Source organism: Leuciscus leuciscus (assembly GCF_965113295.1).
Source record: "Leuciscus leuciscus genome assembly, chromosome: 7".
Lineage (NCBI taxonomy): Eukaryota > Metazoa > Chordata > Actinopteri > Cypriniformes > Leuciscidae > Leuciscus > Leuciscus leuciscus.
The window spans coordinates 9,426,171-9,444,397 of record NC_138731.1 but is presented as its reverse complement, the minus strand read 5'-3'; the positions used below and the strand labels follow the sequence as shown (position 1 = coordinate 9,444,397).

The following is an 18,227-nucleotide window of genomic DNA, read 5'->3' as shown; positions in this document are numbered from 1 at the left end:
ATGTGAAGATAGCCTATTTTAATTAAATCTGGGGGATTTCTGTCCCTCCATTGAAACTCTGACGCTTTCAAACGTTCATTAAGTATCATGAATCGAGCAGTTTAATCCAAGAACAGACACGATTGCTTTAAATGATGAGCAGATTTAATTTAGACTTTTTCACATATAAACATTGATCACCGAACAATGTTTGCAGAATTCTAAATTTGGTCACATAAGCAATGTTTAAATGTAATAAATAAGGTCAACTCATCAACTGATGTATTAACTTGGTCAGCAGGGGGTCCCTCAAGCCTGCGGCCCGACACAAGCATGGGTTGCGTGGTGGTTAACAACGCTACTGTCTCCAGTTGTCGAGTGTCTTTTCAGCAAAATATTGGGACTTGAAACAATCAAGAGGTTTTAGTCTTATTGTTCAACTTGGCTAGCTTTAACTAGCTAAATCAGTAAATGCTAATTGGTAACACAATGCTTTGATAGCATTAGCATAGCATAACAATTGCTGAATGACTATGACAATATTGAACATAAAACATATATCTGTTCTCAAACCAAACTCATGCTCTACTCATCACCATGATGGAAACCCCCTAAAAACATAGCTATATCTCCCACTTAACATTAGTCTTGTACAAACAATATTATATAACACTTAATTTTAGCATTTACAAAGCATGCTGAGAAATAGAAATCCCAGCCCAGTTTCAGTTAAATATAAGTTTGTCTAAATTTCAAGAAACAAATTCATAAAACTGAAAACAATTAAACAATTCAGATTACTTACAATGTGTCAGTTTTGTGAGCTTCAGAAGAAAAAGTTATACCAGAAAGACTCTGGAGAATAAATACTGTAACACTTATAAATTTATTACCAGCCCAGCAAGCAATATATGCTATAAAGTTCTTTGGCGTAGGCCCCGTCCGTAGCTCGCAACCCGAGGGTACGGACTCGAAGACGAAGGCGGAGCACAGCCGACCCCCTGGAGGTATGGGAAGGGACCATCCTGGTGGTGGTGGGGAGGATGGAGGGGAATGAAAGCATCAGCATCTGTGAACTCAGACATGTGTAAGTACCGATCTTTTATACTACAAGTATAAGAACATGATTGGTTAGATGAGAAGTTAATAAGTGACGTAACAATTGAGTCTTCCCAGCAGAACTTACGCTAGCTTTCTTTTCTAAATAATCATAAAAGATAGCTAATTTGTTTAATTTAAATTTACCCTTCTCAAACCAATTAATTATTTTGAGCATTAGGGTTTACAGTGAATGTTTTTGCATTTACTGTAGTAGAATCTGAACTCAGCAGGAATGAGGCTTTATGAGGGTTTATAGACTTGATAAACCTGTTTTGCACACGTCACTCAAACACAGAACCAGGAAGCAGGAAGAGTTCGGGAAAGAGAAACTAAAGTGCAGTTGAGCTGTTGTGTGTTTGTCTCAGTATTCATGCAGTAAAATGGCAGAAGCCAGATTTTCTCAGGATGAGTTCATGTGTCCAGTGTGTCTGGATCTCCTGAAGGATCCAGTGACCACTTCCTGTGGACACAGTTACTGTAAGATCTGTATTACAGGCTGCTGGGATCAGGAGGATCAGATGAGAGTCTACAGCTGCCCTCAGTGCAGACAGACCTTCAGTCCAAGACCTGCTTTAGCTAAAAACACCATGCTGGCTGAACTGGTGGAGAAACTGAAGAAGACTAAACTTCCTGCTGACTGTTACGCTGGAGCTGGAGATGTGCAGTGTGACGTCTGTACTGGAAGAAAACACAAAGCCGTCAAGTCCTGTCTGGTGTGTCTGGAGTCTTACTGTCAAACTCATTTTGACCGTCATGAGGAATATTTCTCCCGTAAGCCACATAAAGTGACTGATGTCACTGGACGACTGCAGGAGATGATCTGCCAAACACATGATAAACTCCTTGAGGTTTTCTGTCGCACTGACCAGAAGTTTATATGTGTGCTGTGTACGATGGACGATCATAAAAACCACGACACTGTATCAGCTGCAGCACAGAGGACAGAGAAACAGGTATGAAACTACACACTGATGAAATAATGTTGACACTATTTATATTGGCACCATATGATCAGAAAACATCATTCACACTGTAGACGTCACAGAAGTGAACAGCAGCTGCAAGTGGACTTTCATATTATCTTAACAGAAAATATTGTGAAAATCTTTTTTTAAACTCTTCACATGATGATATAGTGCCAGTATAAAGTGCCATCTGTGTTATTGGTTTGTGCTGCAGAAGCAGCTGAAGGAGACGCAGAGGTCGTTCCAGCAGAGGATCCAGCAGAGAGAGAAAGATCTTCAGCAGCTGAGAGAGGCTGTAGAGGCTCATAAGGTGAGTCTGGAGAAGAAGAGAAGTTTGAGAAGTCTCAGTCAGGACTCACTGAAGCTCACTGTGTGATTGTGATGTGTGTCCTAACAGCGCTCTGCACACACAGCAGTGAAGGACAGTGAGAGGATCTTCACTGAGTTCATCCGCTCCATTGAGAGAAGCCGCTCTGAGGCGACACAGCGGATCAGAGATCAGGAAAAGACTGCAGTGAGTCGAGCTGAAGAACGACTGGAGCGACTGGAGCAGGAGATCAATGATCTGAGGAGGAGAGACGCTGAGCTGGAGAAGCTTTCACACACACAGGATCACATACATTTCCTGCAGGTAATAGAGATCGAGAAGAACAGGACCATATAATTTTTGTTATTTAAAGAGGTCGTTACTAATATGCGCCTATAGGCGGGTCCACAACGCGCAAACACTTTGTCCTGTAGATGGTTAACGTTAACTTTAACACCTGCGTACACAGTTTGTAATAACACAATAACCATAACGCGTTGTTCATTATAAACGTGGGATTATGAATTATATTGAGAACGTCGTACATAGAAAACATGCCGTAATGTACCCTGAGTGTAAATAGCCGCATTCATCGTGAAGCGTGCAAGCATTTTGTTGGTACTGATCCTTTTTTCAGGAGCAGCTTCTTAGCAAAACCAGCTTTATACTGACCCTCGTTTGTAAAGCAGTCTGGTGTGTGAAATGATTCGCGCAAACATGAAAGCATTGACGTTGATCGTGGGGAATATTCCCTTCGAAAACAAAACTCAGCCACTGCGTCTTCAGTGGTTCGGATTTAGGAACATCAAAATGATGCTGTGTTCGTTATTACACCAAAGAACAGAACACCACAATCACTTAGACACTATTCTGCTCCAGCGTACCAACAATGTCCGCGTGGACTATGATGACAGCTCACTCACGAGCGAGGGCGGGTCTGTGTTGAAACGCTGCTGTCAATCAACAATCGTGGGAGGGGCACACGGTCGAACGGCTTGATTTGAGACAAGGGAAAAGGAGATAAAAAAAAAAACACTGGATGGATTTTTATCATTTTATGATGGTTGTGTACAGGCACTGCCAACACACGTCAGTACAATCAACTTGTAAAAGTGCATGTACCATTATATGACCCCTTTAAGGTCCTTGCACATTGAGTCTGAAATTCATGTCCGAAATTTTTGCACGTAAAAAAAAAAAACCGACCTCATGTTTGGTCAATCGCGTGATTGTGACTCAGTGTGCATGGACCTTAAGACTGATTCTTAAGTGCTTTCAGTGTGTATAATTTCGGCCTCCGAAACTTTCGTCCGTCATAAAAAAATTCGTATCGGGTTCGATTTTATGTGTTTTTCGCATCCGTAGCAAGCATTTTGACAATTCAGAGCCACCGAATCACGAATACGAAAAAACGCATATGAAATTTTCGGACTCAGTGTGGCAACGACCTTTAGACTTTGCTGAAAGTTGCTTTTAGCTTCATTATAAAAGTCTCCAACTCTTAGAGAAGTCCTACTTTTTACTAAGAATTGTGTGACACTTAAGTCAAAGCTTAAGACTATTCTTAAGAGCATTTCCCAGGATCATAGTGGACAAGAGCAAGAGACTCACAGAGAAACATTTTATGAGGGCATAATGAGCCGCTGACTGAAGTGTTGATCTGTGTGTTCGGTTATTATATAATCATCAGTCAGACTCTCATCTGATCATCCTCACTCACATTTGAACTTTTTTACCTAATTTTTCCTTCTGATTTCTCATATAATGGTGAAATCCGTGAACTTGATGGGAGCAATTTGAGTAATATTCATCAAAGTTGCATCAGATGATTTTAAAACTTGACAGAATTGACAGTATTTTCATAATTGTTTACCTTTAACATGTTGATGAATTTGACCATGAAGACCCTAAACATGAAGTCTGTATAGTAGCAATGCTTCAACATACTGAAACCACACAAAACTGACCTTGGGATCGTGTCCTACGAGTCCTTGTGGATTTCAGTGTCATTAACTGCTCAAAAGTTATAAATAATGTTCAATCTGCTCGTAGATTCTGATCTGCTTTTCCTGAGCGAATCTACTCAAGTCTACAATGAGACCAGGGCCGTTTCTGAACAGTTTGCCCCTTCCCAAAACGTACACACTCAAAACCTAAATAGCAACGTTTCTAAGCATTGATATGGTATTTATTTATTTATTTTTACAAATTAAGCCGCGTTTCCACCGCAGGAACTTTCCCTACGTCACTTAAAATGTGACCGACACCGAACTATTTGCCTAATCTTCCGTTTATACTGTATACTGTCTATGTAATCTTCAGGGTACTTTAGACCGCGGTGGAAACACAGACAGCAACAGGTCTGGGGTAAAAAAGTTCCTGGGAAAAATTGTTCCGGGTAATTTCGGTGGAAACGTGGCTTTATATAAATAAGTTGTTTCTTAACATTGAAATGATTCCCAACTGATGTACATTCATTCTTTTTTTCTGTTCTCATATTGGTTGTAGGAACAACTTTAGCGTTCGGTGGTTCAGCGTAGTTTGTTAGCAATGAAAGTTTGACAGGTTCCAGTGCACAGTTTCCAAATCTACACTCATTTATAGTAAATTGATTGTCCAGTTTACTTCTATACACAGGTTTTTGAGCCGTTTCCGCTCTACATCCTAAACTCCTCCCATCGATGCAATCCACTTCCGTTCTGGCGGGCTTGGTTTGTTTTGCTAGCTAGCTCCGTTGTGCCGACAAAGCACTGATATCGCAGTGACAAAGAGGATATAACAATTACAACATGAAGAAAAGTGGTTCGGGAACGACGTGTGCGGTAGTTGGTTGCAAACACTCGAGAAAGCACCTGAACGAGTGGTTAGATAGAGAGTGCTACGACCACAAACCAGCTACGAAGATGTCCATGCGCTCCATTGTTTAAATTTTTTTACGATTCTCTTATCGATTCCTGATAGCACTGTGTGGAAAAAGTATTCATATGCTTTTTCGGCAAAAAACTGTACTTTTTATGTAATTTATGTAATAAATGGAACCTTATTGTAAAGTGTTACCGATTAGTTATACATCGATTCAGACGTCTCGTGAGTTCAGTGTTGGAAAGATCAGTTGTTTTAACCATAGACAGCATTAATAATTAATAACAAGAATGCCGAGAAACTGGCTTCTTTTATAAACAATCTTATTGAATAATTGCCCTTTTAATTCATTTTCTTTTGAATAAATGCCAGTATAACATGCTCCATGTTCTTCTGTTCTTTTTTATTTTCTAGGGTGTGCACTGTTAGTTCGTAGTAAGACTTTTACATTGTACCTGATTTGTTTGTATTTGCTTCGTTAATAATAATAAATAAATAAAAACATAGACAGGTTTTAACTATTCATTAAAATGAATCGGTTCAAAGGAGTCATTAGTTCGCGAATTGTGTGATTATCCCAGCAGTTAGGACATGGATATCCCACAAGGTTTGTGTCAACACAGAAAACATTACATCACTGGATAGGTTTTTACGTTTATTAAGAGTGTGATTTTTATGGCAGCTGAATGTGCGGAACGCATTTCAGATTAGATAAGGCAACGTATTTTAGCACAATTCACACCCAGCGGTAATTCAGGGGGAAAAAATGCTCCACATGAAACTTTGGTCTTCCGACCTTTTACCATCATGTCGTTTTATTTTGATTAATATGTGCGAGGGAGAGAGAGCAAGACAGCCCTTAGTTTGGAGACGGTGAGTCTTGTTTACACTTTCGCCTGGCTCCGAAGAGAGAGTGCGCGCGCGCGACCGGGTCTCTCTCTCTGCTCATTCTTTCAGTTAAACATGCGAATTCAATTCCCACCCCTACCTATGATGTAGTTCGGATACCAACAATAAAAAAGACATAGGCCTAGGCTACAATGGTCAAATAATCGCTGTGTTTACACCGGCAGACGCTGCGCAAACCACTTCCGGCGGAAATTAAGTGCATTTGTGTACAGTTATGGCGCCGCCCGTGATTTGGCGCGTTAACTTGTGTATTGAGAATGAGGACATACTCATAGGTAGCTTGCTGTCACGTGACGAATTGAGCCCGTCCACCATTTTGGGAGGATACGCTATCGGTTGCCAGGGGCAACAGTGCAAGAGCAATAGAGAGACGGAGCAGGAAAGACGGCTCGAGGAATTATAATAGAAATTACGAGAAAATTAAGAAGAAATGGAGAAGAATGCAGCAAAAGAAAAGGGTCCTTACAGGGAGAAACTTACTAGCCTGACTACGTCAGACTTCCTACTTCCGCTAATTTCATTTCGCTTCTGTACTCAGTCTGAGATAGCAGCCTATCTTTCAGTTTTCCACCGGCCTGAAAACAGCCGGGCCAATCAACGAACAGAGGGCGGGCTGAGAGCCGTGACGTAGACGCTGATTGTACCGTGGATGCGTAGATTTACTTCACATAATCTGCAAAAGTCGTTCACAGCCATGTTCACTCCGGTATTTCGCTCGATGGTTTAGTTTTTGCATCATACATGCGTTTACAGTGGAAGTTAGATGCGGCTGAGCATGCGCATAACACACGCCATAACCAAACGTTATGTGATTGGCTTACGGGTAACCAATGATTTTAAACTTCAGACAAGCGCCCCCCCGCGAGAGAGAAAACACTTCTCTATTATGCTATGCCAGACTCTGTCTACGAAGCAAAGTGAAGTAGCAGAGTCTGGTATTACCAGGCTAGAAACTTACTACCAATGCCAAACAAAAAATATATATTTTTTTTTACTTTTAAATTTTAAAATATGAAAAAACTGTAACACATGGTTCCTACGGTTTCCACGACAATCGTGTGAGACACTGGAGCAGTTTTTTACACAGCAGTGTTTTCCAGGCATTCTAAAATAGTGCCACAACCTCCTCTACTACCAATACAAACAATGAACGGTGCTGGCGGGTATCCTCCCAAAATGGCGGAAAGGGGAGGATGACGCGGTCTCTGAGGGCGGGGCGCTGTGTCGTGACGACATCTCCTCATTCTCAATAGAGATTTCTAGTTGATCATTTCTCTCTCCTCATCACTCGCTGCCCGATTCACTCCATGTCAAAATTAATTCAGTGTGCTTTTAAATAAAGCCAATCTCAGACACACGATGTATTCAACGAAAAATAATTGGACAATGTTCAGAATAAAATGAGAAATGTTATATTATTGCATTTAATAATACAAAAGTATTGTTTATTCACTTTCAATAATGCAACAGTAGCCTATTTTTTTTTTCAATAAAACTTAAAGTGCTTTATTAAAAGTTATATTACCCTAAATCCATGCATTTATTAAGTATTAAGTATTGTTTAGTACTTCACATTTCATAGTAAATTAAATTAACAAAGACAAAAATATCACAAATTAATGCCTTTTCATCACACAAATATAAATTTAGCAAAGTTTGCCCTTTAATTCTGTGAATAAAACAAAGGCTTTAATGACATTCCCATTAAAGAATGTAATTTAACTTTTTAGAGTCCAATTTACATGATATTATACAGCTTAGATAGAGATTGATGCATTTGATCAGGATAATAATATGATTATTTAAAATATTTAATATGAGATAGATATTTTCTATAGATATTTTCTCTCGATTTTATTTCCACATCTAAATGAATCACTTTCGTGTTTTCTGGAATTTTTTATTATTATTTGGTTTATTCTGCCAATTAATTTTTTTAATATATAATTTCATAACACGCTAAATTTGGATTTATGATCACAGTATTTCTAATTAAATCATGTATTTCTCAAGCTAATATTGAGCATAAATTCGCTATATAGTGTAAATGGCAAATGCTAGAACTTGTGCCTCTAATGTCCCATAATGAATATGAGAAGAATGAAGCTGATGCTGTGAAAGTGTTGGATTGAGGAGAGTTACTAAAGATCAACAAGAGCCGCACAAATCTGACAGTAGAGCAGGTTATTGATGAAGTGTGGAGGTGATGAGCTTTGATTTGTGTTTTCTCTAGAGTTTCCAGTCTCTCTCAGCTCCTCCTGAATCTACAGACGTAAATGACAATCTCTTCAGTTCTCTCTCCTCTTTTGATGGCGTGAGAGAATCTGTCCTTCAGCTGAGAGTAAAACTGGAGGATTTCTGCAAAGAGGAGCTGAAGAAGATCTCTGACAGAGGTAAAGTCCTGGAGATTCTGCTCTCAGAAATGATCCTCCATCATCTCAGATCATGTAGAAGATCATATTAGAAATGTCTTAGGAACGGATGCAGGGATCATTTTCTCTTGACATGATAATCACACTCTTCATGTCTGTTGATTTCCACAGTCACTTTCTCCAACATTGTTCCCAGGACCAGGAACGACTTCCTACAATGTAAGTCACTGAGAAAACAAGCAGAAAAACTCACTGAGTGTGTTCATGTTCTTCCTGGAGAAGTGAAAGAAAACATGACAGAAGAGTTTTAGAGTTGATCATGTAAATGATGATTTGCTCAGGATATCTGGTAAACTGCACTGAGACACTGATGATATATTGAACATGAAGAGTTCAGATACATTAAAATATCAGACAGATTCATAACTCCTGATTCTGATGTGTTTTATCTCCATCAGATTCCCATCAGCTCAATCTGGATCTGAACACAGTGAATAAACACCTCAGTCTGTCTGAGAGGAACAGAGTGATTACTGGCACTTTCCCAAAGCCTCAGTCGTATCCTGATCATCCAGACAGATTTGATGTGTATCTTCAGGTGTTGTGTAGAGAGAGTGTGTGTGGACGCTGTTACTGGGAGATTGAGTGGAGTGGTGTTAGTGTGTATATATCAGTGTCATATAAGAGCATCAGCAGGAAGGGACGGGGTAATGAGTGTGTGTTTGGATCTAATGATCAGTCCTGGAGTTTGAGCTGCTCTCCTGACAGTTACTCATTCTGGCACAATAACATAGAGACTAAACTCCCTGTAAAGCCCATCAGCCGTAGAATAGGAGTGTATGTGGATCACAGTGCAGGAACTCTGTCCTTCTACAGCGTCTCTGACACGATGAGCCTCATCCACACAGTCCAGACCACATTCACTCAACCGCTCTATCCTGGGTATAGGGTTGGTGTCCGATCATCAGTGAAACTGTGTTGATGAATCAGGATAGACTGTAGAGAGATTCTACCCATAATGCTTTGAGCTGCATGATAAATCATAAACACTGAGATGTTATAGAGTCTTTTACTTTCTCTTTATTACATTAATACTACAGCTGAGCTTCTGTCAGTGAAATAACATGTTCAGATTATGGTTGAGTAAGTGCTGAGCTTGAAGATGATATAATATTCCCTGCTAAACTCAATAAAAAAAAATATTTTCTCATTATTTCTTATGTGTGCCTTGTGTATATGTGTGTGTATGTATTGTTTTATGGTGCACAATTTTTAAACACCTTTTACCTAATTTTGATTATTATCAGGTTAGTAGGTTAAAGTCAAATCTGTCCTAAATCATAAGCATTTGAATTTGATTTTTTTTTTAAATGAAGTTATCATTAACAGATTATCTTATCAGTGACATCAGAACTCAGGTTAGTTCTGTTTTTACAGGTTTATACATTTAAACATTTAAAATCTTAAAGTATGTAATTTAATATTTTAGAGTCCAATTTACACAATATAATACAGTTAATATGGAGGTTGATTAAAATATTTAATATGAGATAGATGTTGGTATATTACTGATCTCTCGATTTTATTTCCACATCTAAATGAATCACTTTCGTGTTTTCTGGAATTTTTTTATTTTTATTATTTGGTTTATTCTGCCAATTTATTTTTTAAATATATAATTTCAAAACACACTAAATTTGGATTTATGATCATAGTATTTCTAATAAAATCATGTATTTCTCACGTGATCTCCAGTCAGGGTTGGGTTTACCATTTTGTGGGCCTCAAGCAAAGTCAGGATCTCAGGCCCCCCACCCCCCAACATTGTGTAACATTTTACTCGGAATTACACAACAGTAATATTGAATAGAATTAAGTGAGACATTTAAAAAATATATTAATTTGACTTTAAACTGCATAACAAAAATTGTCTACACTTTGGTAGGCCGTACTTGCTCCCCTGAGCTGTAAGATATAAAACTTCTTGATTTTGGATTCATCAAGAATCTCAATTTTGTCCATTGTCTTCAATATTCAAAACTGCAGAGTCTATTTTGTTATGAGAAAATAAACCTCTTGGTTTTAGCTTGAACAATTGTCTTCTTATTGTGAAATCTGGTATTCTGATTCTCAAATATGTGTTAGTGATTTGTCTTTTAAACACTTTTATAATGATCATGTTAGATGATAACGGGTGATCGGCGCCACCATAATAGTTTGCTCTTCAGCGCAGAGAATCAGGATTGTCGGATTTACAACGTGCAAATTCTTCTCCCGAAAGACATGAAAGTAAATGGCGGGTAAACTGGGAGAAGAATAAAAATAAACTATTTAGGTACCTACACAATGTATTTCTGACGTGAATAAAACACTGTGTCAAATTAGAAGTTTTAAATCCCGCTTCAGTAGTTGATACCCTGGACCTCCTGTCAAAAAATGATTGATTGACAGGTGCCCCGCCCCTTCCGGTGACAGGTCCCGCCCCTTCCGGTGACATGTCCCGCCCCTTCCGGTGTCCCGCCCCTTCCGGTGACAGGTGTCCCGCCCCTTTTGACTTTTGATTGACAGTTTGACAGCTAGTTTTGACTTTTGATTGACAGGTTGACAGTTAGTATGACTTTTGATCATGTTTTGACAGCTAGTTTTGACTTTTGATTGACAGTTTGACAGCTTTTGATCATGTTTTGACAGCTAGTTTTGACTTTTGAAGTCTTTTGAAGTCTTTTGAAGCCTTTTGATATTGACAGAAAGTGTTATAACAATACGTGATGGTATCTGACAGCTAGTTTGATGCCTTTTGAACATGACAGTTAGTGTTTTTGAAGCCTTTTGATCGTTTGAAGACACTGTGATTAAATAATACGTCATGGCTATATGACAGCTAGTTTTAATTGTTTGAAGCCTATTGAAGCCTTTTGAACATGACAGTTAGTGTCTGTGAGTGTGTGTGTGTTTTTGAAGTTGGTATCACACACACGATCCTCCCTACATATTCCTGAGCGTATCCGGGCTGTACTGTGAAACTGATAAGGGGAAAACTGGAAGTTTATCTCACACACAAATGTTGAAAAACCATTCAGTTCTTTTAAAAGAATATAAATGAAATGTTTATAAAGATCTTACTAAAATCTCACTCCAAAAGTTTAAATAAAATGGAGTCATAAAAACAATTGCAATAAGTCTCTCAAAGCATCGTCTGTGTGGGCCGCGCGCGCGTCTCTCTCTCTCTCTCTCTGTGTGTGTGTGTGTGTGTGTGTGTGTGTCACGGGATTCCCCCTGCCTCCCTTTTGAGCTCTGACATCTGAAACGTGCTGTTCAGACACAGTGATTAAACAATGTCGTACAAAAACATTCTATCCTTTAAAATAATGATCGTGTCAATTAAACTAAAGTTGAAAAAACATACTGTTCTAATGATCATTTAACTAAGGTTGAAAAACTGTGGAAGTTTATCTCACACAAACGTTGAAAAACCATTTGGTTCTTTAAAAGAATATAAATGAAATGCTTATAAAATATATCTTACCAAAACCTCACACCAAAAGTTTGAATAAAATGAGAGTCACAAAAATTGCAATCAGTTAAATGTTTATATAGTTAAACAAGTATATGAATGGGTTCAAAATTGTTTTACACAACTTGTTTACTGAATTCATATAGTCATTCCTGAATGACCTCACACTGTCTCAAAACATAGGGAGTCATAGCGTCTCTCTCTCTCTCTGTGTGTGTGTGTGTGTGTGTGTGTGTGTGTGTGTGTGTGTGTGTGTGTGTGTGTGTGTGTGTGTGTGTGTGTGTGTGTGTGTGTGTCAGAGAGTCACACAAATTCAGTGATCAGGATATCAGGTGCTGAGTTTATTTATAAGAAGTATAATAAAGTTTAAATGATATATTTTAAAAACAAAAGACTGTTTAAATAAAATCTTTAAAGTTTGAATACATACACATCTTCTATTTATCTTTTAGAAGATTACTGTAATGATTTTGTGTAACGGTTATTAAACAATGTCTGTTCAAAAACTGTACTTAGTCGTCTTAAATCTCATTTCAATTCAATCATTCAATGAATCATTTCAAGATTCAATCAGCATTTTTTTGTCCAAGCGGAGTCTCAATTTTTGTGGCTTTCCACAGCCATAATGATTTTTGTACCGTAACTGCATATTCTATCCCTTACACCTAAACACGCTGATCTTTCTGAATTTATTTCAAAGCATAATCGTAAAAGTTTAAATATGATCTTTTAAAAATGAAAGATTGTTTTAGTTTGAAGTTTAAAGTTCTTAACTTTCTTGCTTGAAAAAATCTTTAAAGTTTGAATACATTGATATCTTCTATTTATCTTTTAGAAGATTACTGTAATGATTTTGTTTAAATTGAACCTAGGGTATAATTGTTATTAAACAATGTTTGTTCAAAAACTTTAGACGGTTGAAAAACTGTACTTAGTCGTCTTAAATCTCATTTATATGAAAAGATTCAATCATAATTTTTGTCCATGCGGGGTTTCAATTTTTATGGCTTTCCATAGCCATAATGATTTTTGTACCGTAACTGCAAATTCAGCAATCAGGATATCAGGTGCTTAATTTATTTCAAAGTATAATCTTACAAGTTTAAATGATATCTTTTAAAGATTGTTTAAATAAAATCTTTAAAGTTTGAATACATACACATCTTCTATTTATCTTTTAGAAGATTACTGTGACCTAAAGTATTATTGTTATTAATTAAACAATGTCTGTTCAAAAACTTTAGATGGTTGAAAAACTGTACTTAGTCGTCTTAAATCTCATTTATATGAAAAGATTCAATCATAATTTTTGTCCATGCGGGGTTTCAATTTTTATGGCTTTCCATAGCCATTATGATTTTTGTACCGTAACTGCAAATTCAGCAATCAGGATATCAGGTGCTTAATTTATTTCAAAGTATAATCTTACAAGTTTAAAATGATATCTTTTAAAAATGAAAGATTGTTTAAATAAAATCTTTAAAGTTTGAATACATACACATCTTCTATTTATCTTTTAGAAGATTACTGTGACCTAAAGTATTATTGTTATTAATTAAACAATGTCTGTTCAAAAACTTTAGATGGTTGAAAAACTGTACTTAGTCGTCTTAAATCTCATTTCAATTCAATCATTCAATGAATCATTTCAAGATTCAATCAGCATTTTTTGTCCATGCGGAGTTTCAATTTTTGTGGCTTTCCACAGCCATAATTGATTTTTGTACCTTAACTGCATATTCTATCATCCCTTACACCTAAACACGCTGATCTTTCTGAATTTATTTCTAAGCATAATCGTAAAAGTTTAAATATGATCTTTTAAAAATGAAAGATTGTTTTAGTTTGAAGTTTAAATTTCTTAACTTTCTTGCTTGAAAAAATCTTTAAAGTTTGAATACATTCATATCTTCTATTTATCTTTTAGAAGATTACTGTAATGATTTTGTTTAAATTGAACCTAAGGTATAATTGTTATTAAACAATGTCTGTTCAAAAACTTTAGATGGTTGAAAAACTGTACTTAGTCGTCTTAAATCTCATTTATATGTAAAGATTCAATCATAATTTTTTTGTCCATGCGGGGTTTCAATTTTTATGGCTTTCCATAGCCATAATGATTTTTGTACCGTAACTGCATATTCTATCCCTTACACCTAAACACGACCATCACAGAAAACTACATTTTCAAAAATGTAAAAAAAAGTTTTAGCTAAATAAATATATAAATAAAAACACCTTACATTTCCAGAGAGGTGAAGTAGTTCTTTATGCAACGATAAAAAACAATCCAAAAAGCAAATAGTTTAAGTTGTCAAACAAAACACCCCCAGATCCTTCAGAGATAAACTACAGTGTGAACTGAAGCTTCAGGATATAGGGTAACAGACCAGATGAGTCTCGGGGGACAATGTCACAGTAAATCTAGTCCGCGTTCCAGAGTACATCCAGAGTTTTATACTAAATTCATTTAAAAGCATAACCTTAAAAGTTTAAATTAGATATTTATATATGTCAATAAAAGTTTTATTAAAATCATATCTTCTATTTATCTTCTTAGAAGACTTATGTATTATTTTTACTAAACAGCGTCTGTTCAAAAACTTTAGATGGTTGAAAAACTGTACTTAGGCTTCTTAGATCTTATTTATACAAAAATATTTCAAACAGTATTTTGTCCATACAACATGTTGTCAAAGTTTGTCACAATGTTTTGTTGTTGCGTTATTTTGAAGAAATCCGAGGACTCTACGTTGCTCTTATTTAGACTAAGTTGTATCATCAAGTTAAATGTAAATTTGCAAATCCAAATGATAGGAAAACTTTATGATAGGAAAGTACGGACTGCGCCTTTGACCAAGCCTCTACATATGGGGCACTTGCGTAGAGAAGGCGCACATTCTTTGCACACAACTAGGTGACCACAGGGGATGAAGACACTGTTCACTTCCTTATCCATGCAAACTTTGCATGTGCGCTCCTCTTGAAGTCTTCTTAACTGTTCCTCCATAGGCAAGTCTGAAAGATCTTGACTCGGTGATGCAGCTTCATTTGTCTGGGCCATCAGTTCTCTCAGCAGGCAGACATCATTCTTCTTGATCCAGTTGCGGAAGACCTCTGCTGCTGCATTTCCTTTCGACAGGACTAACTCAATGAGCTGCCCTGTCTGCTGCTTGACTGTAGTGTAGTTACGAATAATGTCATACTCTTTCTGTGAGATGACGTTCTCCTCTAGAAGATGGTCCATTAAGCACTGCACACTTTTTAGCCGCTGTGACACGGCAAGATGATGTTTCTTAAGAAAAGTAAGAAACTTACTTTCTCGCTCCTCCTCTCTCTTCTCATCTTCCGCACGAAGTAAATCAGACACCAATTCTTGAACGGTTTTGTAATTTTCTCCACTTGCGAGAATTTTGCTTTGAACGGTTTGCTTCACCACAGGATTGTTCATCATCACTGCATCTTCTCCAGGACCCAGGTGTACAACAGCTGGATCAACAAATTCTCTTGAGTTGCTGTCTCCATTAGTCAATAGCTGTTCAAATAGTCTTGGAAATCTTGCTTGAATCTGATGAACAAACTCTTGGCCCTTTTCTTGCAACAGGTATTCACATCTTGGAAACCACTTAGCATGTTCTCTCCATGGATCATCACCAGACTCCCAACATCTGAGTCCACCATCACAACAAAAGCACTTCACGTCATCATTACGACCAACATAGTAAAAACCAGCCTTAGCCAATTGGTCTGGTCGAACAGTTATTCTTGAGGGCCAGTTGACAAATGTGAGCAACCTTTCTTCACACTGTTGCATTGCCGATCCATTGGAAAGGCCGCCACCAGATAAAGGTACATTATCTGCACGGTCACCTTGAACAAAGCGGCAGTTGGGGTAATGCCTCTGGTGCTCTGATGCTGCCCGATCTCCCGGTTCCCAGTTGCTAAGCTGGCCTCCACAACTGAAGCAAGCCACTCTGTCGCCCTGGCCAACGTAGTAGAAACCACTTTTGGCAAGCTCAGCTGGAGCTAATGTAGCAAGAGTCCAATTCTGAAAGGTGTCAAGGCGTTCCAGTTCCCGACGCATGCCAGGATTGTGACAAGTCGGAGGTCGCTGGTGAGACATATCCTCAACTCCACGGGAGGAAATGGGGCTGGAGAGGGCCAGGTTGCTGAATGCCGTGTTTAAGTAACCCACCTGCTCCTCCATTTGGCTTGAAAAAGATGCTGTGGCGGTTGATGTTACGGCTGTCGCAGGGTTGGAAAGCTGTAAGATGGCTACGTTGCGAAGCGGGGGGAAAAGGCAGAGTGAGAGGACGACAGGAGGTTTGCGGTGGCGGGTAAAAATGTGACCACAGGGTGTGTCTACTCAAGCCCTTCTCTCTGCTGGACATCCCATGACTAGTGTCTAGTCGTCCATGACAGAACACATAATCTTATTCAACTTATTAAATACCCTCTATGATGCAGGAACCGATGCTAAAAACAAAATCAAACACACCACAATTTCAAAAATTGAAAAATCACCACACAATTTCAGGTATTCACATCTTGGAAATGGTTGCCACCTCGGGAATACAGTCATTTAAATGCAGAAATCAAATATTTAAATATTTAATCTTTTAAATCATGTAGTATTTTTAATTATTCTAAATATTATTATTCTAAATATTATCATGTATACTATTATAATACTATTATTATGAGCTCAGACATTTTTTAACCAGATTTTTTTTTATTTCAACATTATACTTTCGAGTATACATTGAAGTGGTGAAGAAAATGATAGATCGGCAGTACATAAAGTAAAACGACGTTTACAGATGGTCTAACCAGAATAGAAAATCTCTGCAGGCTATCATGTTTTGCTCTAGGGTATAGTTGACCAGACTTTCAACTATTTCACCAACGTCAGTTTTTGCATTTTTTGACACCAGTGACATGCAGAGATCTGTTACAAAAGTCCATATAGCGAGTATCTCTGTGATTTCGAATTCGTCACAACATTCACGCAGCACATCCAGAACTTGTTTGAGGATTACGCCGTTCGGCTCTTTGCCGTTAAAAAACATGGGTGTTACATCAGGCCATGGCTTTGTCAAGCCTCTTACGACATCCATTTCATTTTTGAGATGTGTCACACGTTTGGTATCCTGCGCACAATCGTTTTTCATACCACACGCAGCATCGATGATCCTGTGCATCAAGCCAACCATCTGACCTCTAAAATGATCTTTAAACATAGAGTCTAGCGTAGCTCTTAAAGGACACTCTTTGCCCGTGGTGCACTCACACGCCGGATGATACTTGTTCTCCATCCGTTTTTGCGTCGCCATTTTTTCAACTTTTCGAATAGTCCACTATTCGATGATGAAAGATGCTCTTCGTTCCTGGAATGTTCCCGGAATCTCCTGAGCGAGTCCTTGCGGCACAGTCGTCCAGGGTTTGTGCGTTAATGCTCGGAAGTTTGTGTTTTTGGGTCAGAAGCGTAGTTTGCGTCAGGTTCAGGCAAACAGGACTTTCAACTTTTTCCTTCAACCTTTGATCAATGAGATGATGTAGTAGCACAGCAGTCCGAGGCTAGTAGAGCTAGAAGTAGAGCTAGAGTGTGCAATGTCCTGAAATATTTATCAGGACAACGATTGGGGTCCGCCCCCTCGCCCCACTGGAGGGGTTGAATAGGGTGTCGTCATCAGGAAAGCCATAAATAACTATGTAAATTATAGTCACGATGCAACAGAAGTAGCGTCATGGAGAAGTTATGCATATGCCACCAGAGAGAAGTTTATTATCTTCACTCATTCCAGTTACAAAATCTGATTAAACACTGTATTCAGTTGGCTTTAAGTTAATTTTACCGACTATGAAGATATTAAAGTTCATAGACCTTTAGCGCATTCAAATGTATTGAGTTAAAATCAATATCGCATTAAACACATCATTACTGTGTTTAATAACTTCAATAGTTATCAAGCACCAGCTGATTTAAGTTTTTCTTCAAACAAAAGTAATTTTCTGATAAATCATCGTACACCTACATGTGTGTTTTGTTGAATGCACAGATTTTGAGGGTCGCTTATAGAAAGATGCGTCCTTGTCTTTGTTTCGCGGTATTTTTAAAAACATAGAACCAGAGAACAGAGAACCTTGTGCGGAATTCTATATCCGCATAAAGGGTTAAAATATAAAATATACATTTTAGCGCTATTTAAAAACTAGGA

At 37.9% G+C, this 18,227-nt stretch overlaps 1 protein-coding gene across 1 annotated transcript; it reads left to right on the top strand.

The window, feature by feature from the left end:
- Positions 1-1,375: 1,375 nt before the first annotated feature.
- LOC309503368 (tripartite motif-containing protein 16-like) lies at positions 1,376-9,708 on the top strand. The gene is made up of 6 exons (XM_082176170.1): positions 1,376-2,033; positions 2,260-2,355; positions 2,443-2,676; positions 8,357-8,516; positions 8,667-8,714; positions 8,954-9,708. The coding sequence occupies exons 1-6, from the start codon at positions 1,461-1,463 to the stop codon at positions 9,475-9,477; spliced, it is 1,635 nt and encodes a 544-aa protein (XP_082032296.1). The 5' UTR covers positions 1,376-1,460; the 3' UTR covers positions 9,478-9,708.
- The last annotated feature ends 8,519 nt before the right edge of the window (positions 9,709-18,227 follow it).

Excerpts from the sequence above, each read along its gene's own strand:
- LOC309503368 (XM_082176170.1), top strand. The coding sequence starts at position 1,461 with ATGGCAGAAGCCAGATTTTCTCAGGATGAGTTCATGTGTCCAGTGTGT. Across the intron at positions 2,356-2,442 it reads AGGCTGTAGAGGCTCATAAG|CGCTCTGCACACACAGCAGT; the intron begins GTGAGTCTGGAG and ends GTGTCCTAACAG. Across the intron at positions 2,677-8,356 it reads ATCACATACATTTCCTGCAG|AGTTTCCAGTCTCTCTCAGC; the intron begins GTAATAGAGATC and ends TGTTTTCTCTAG.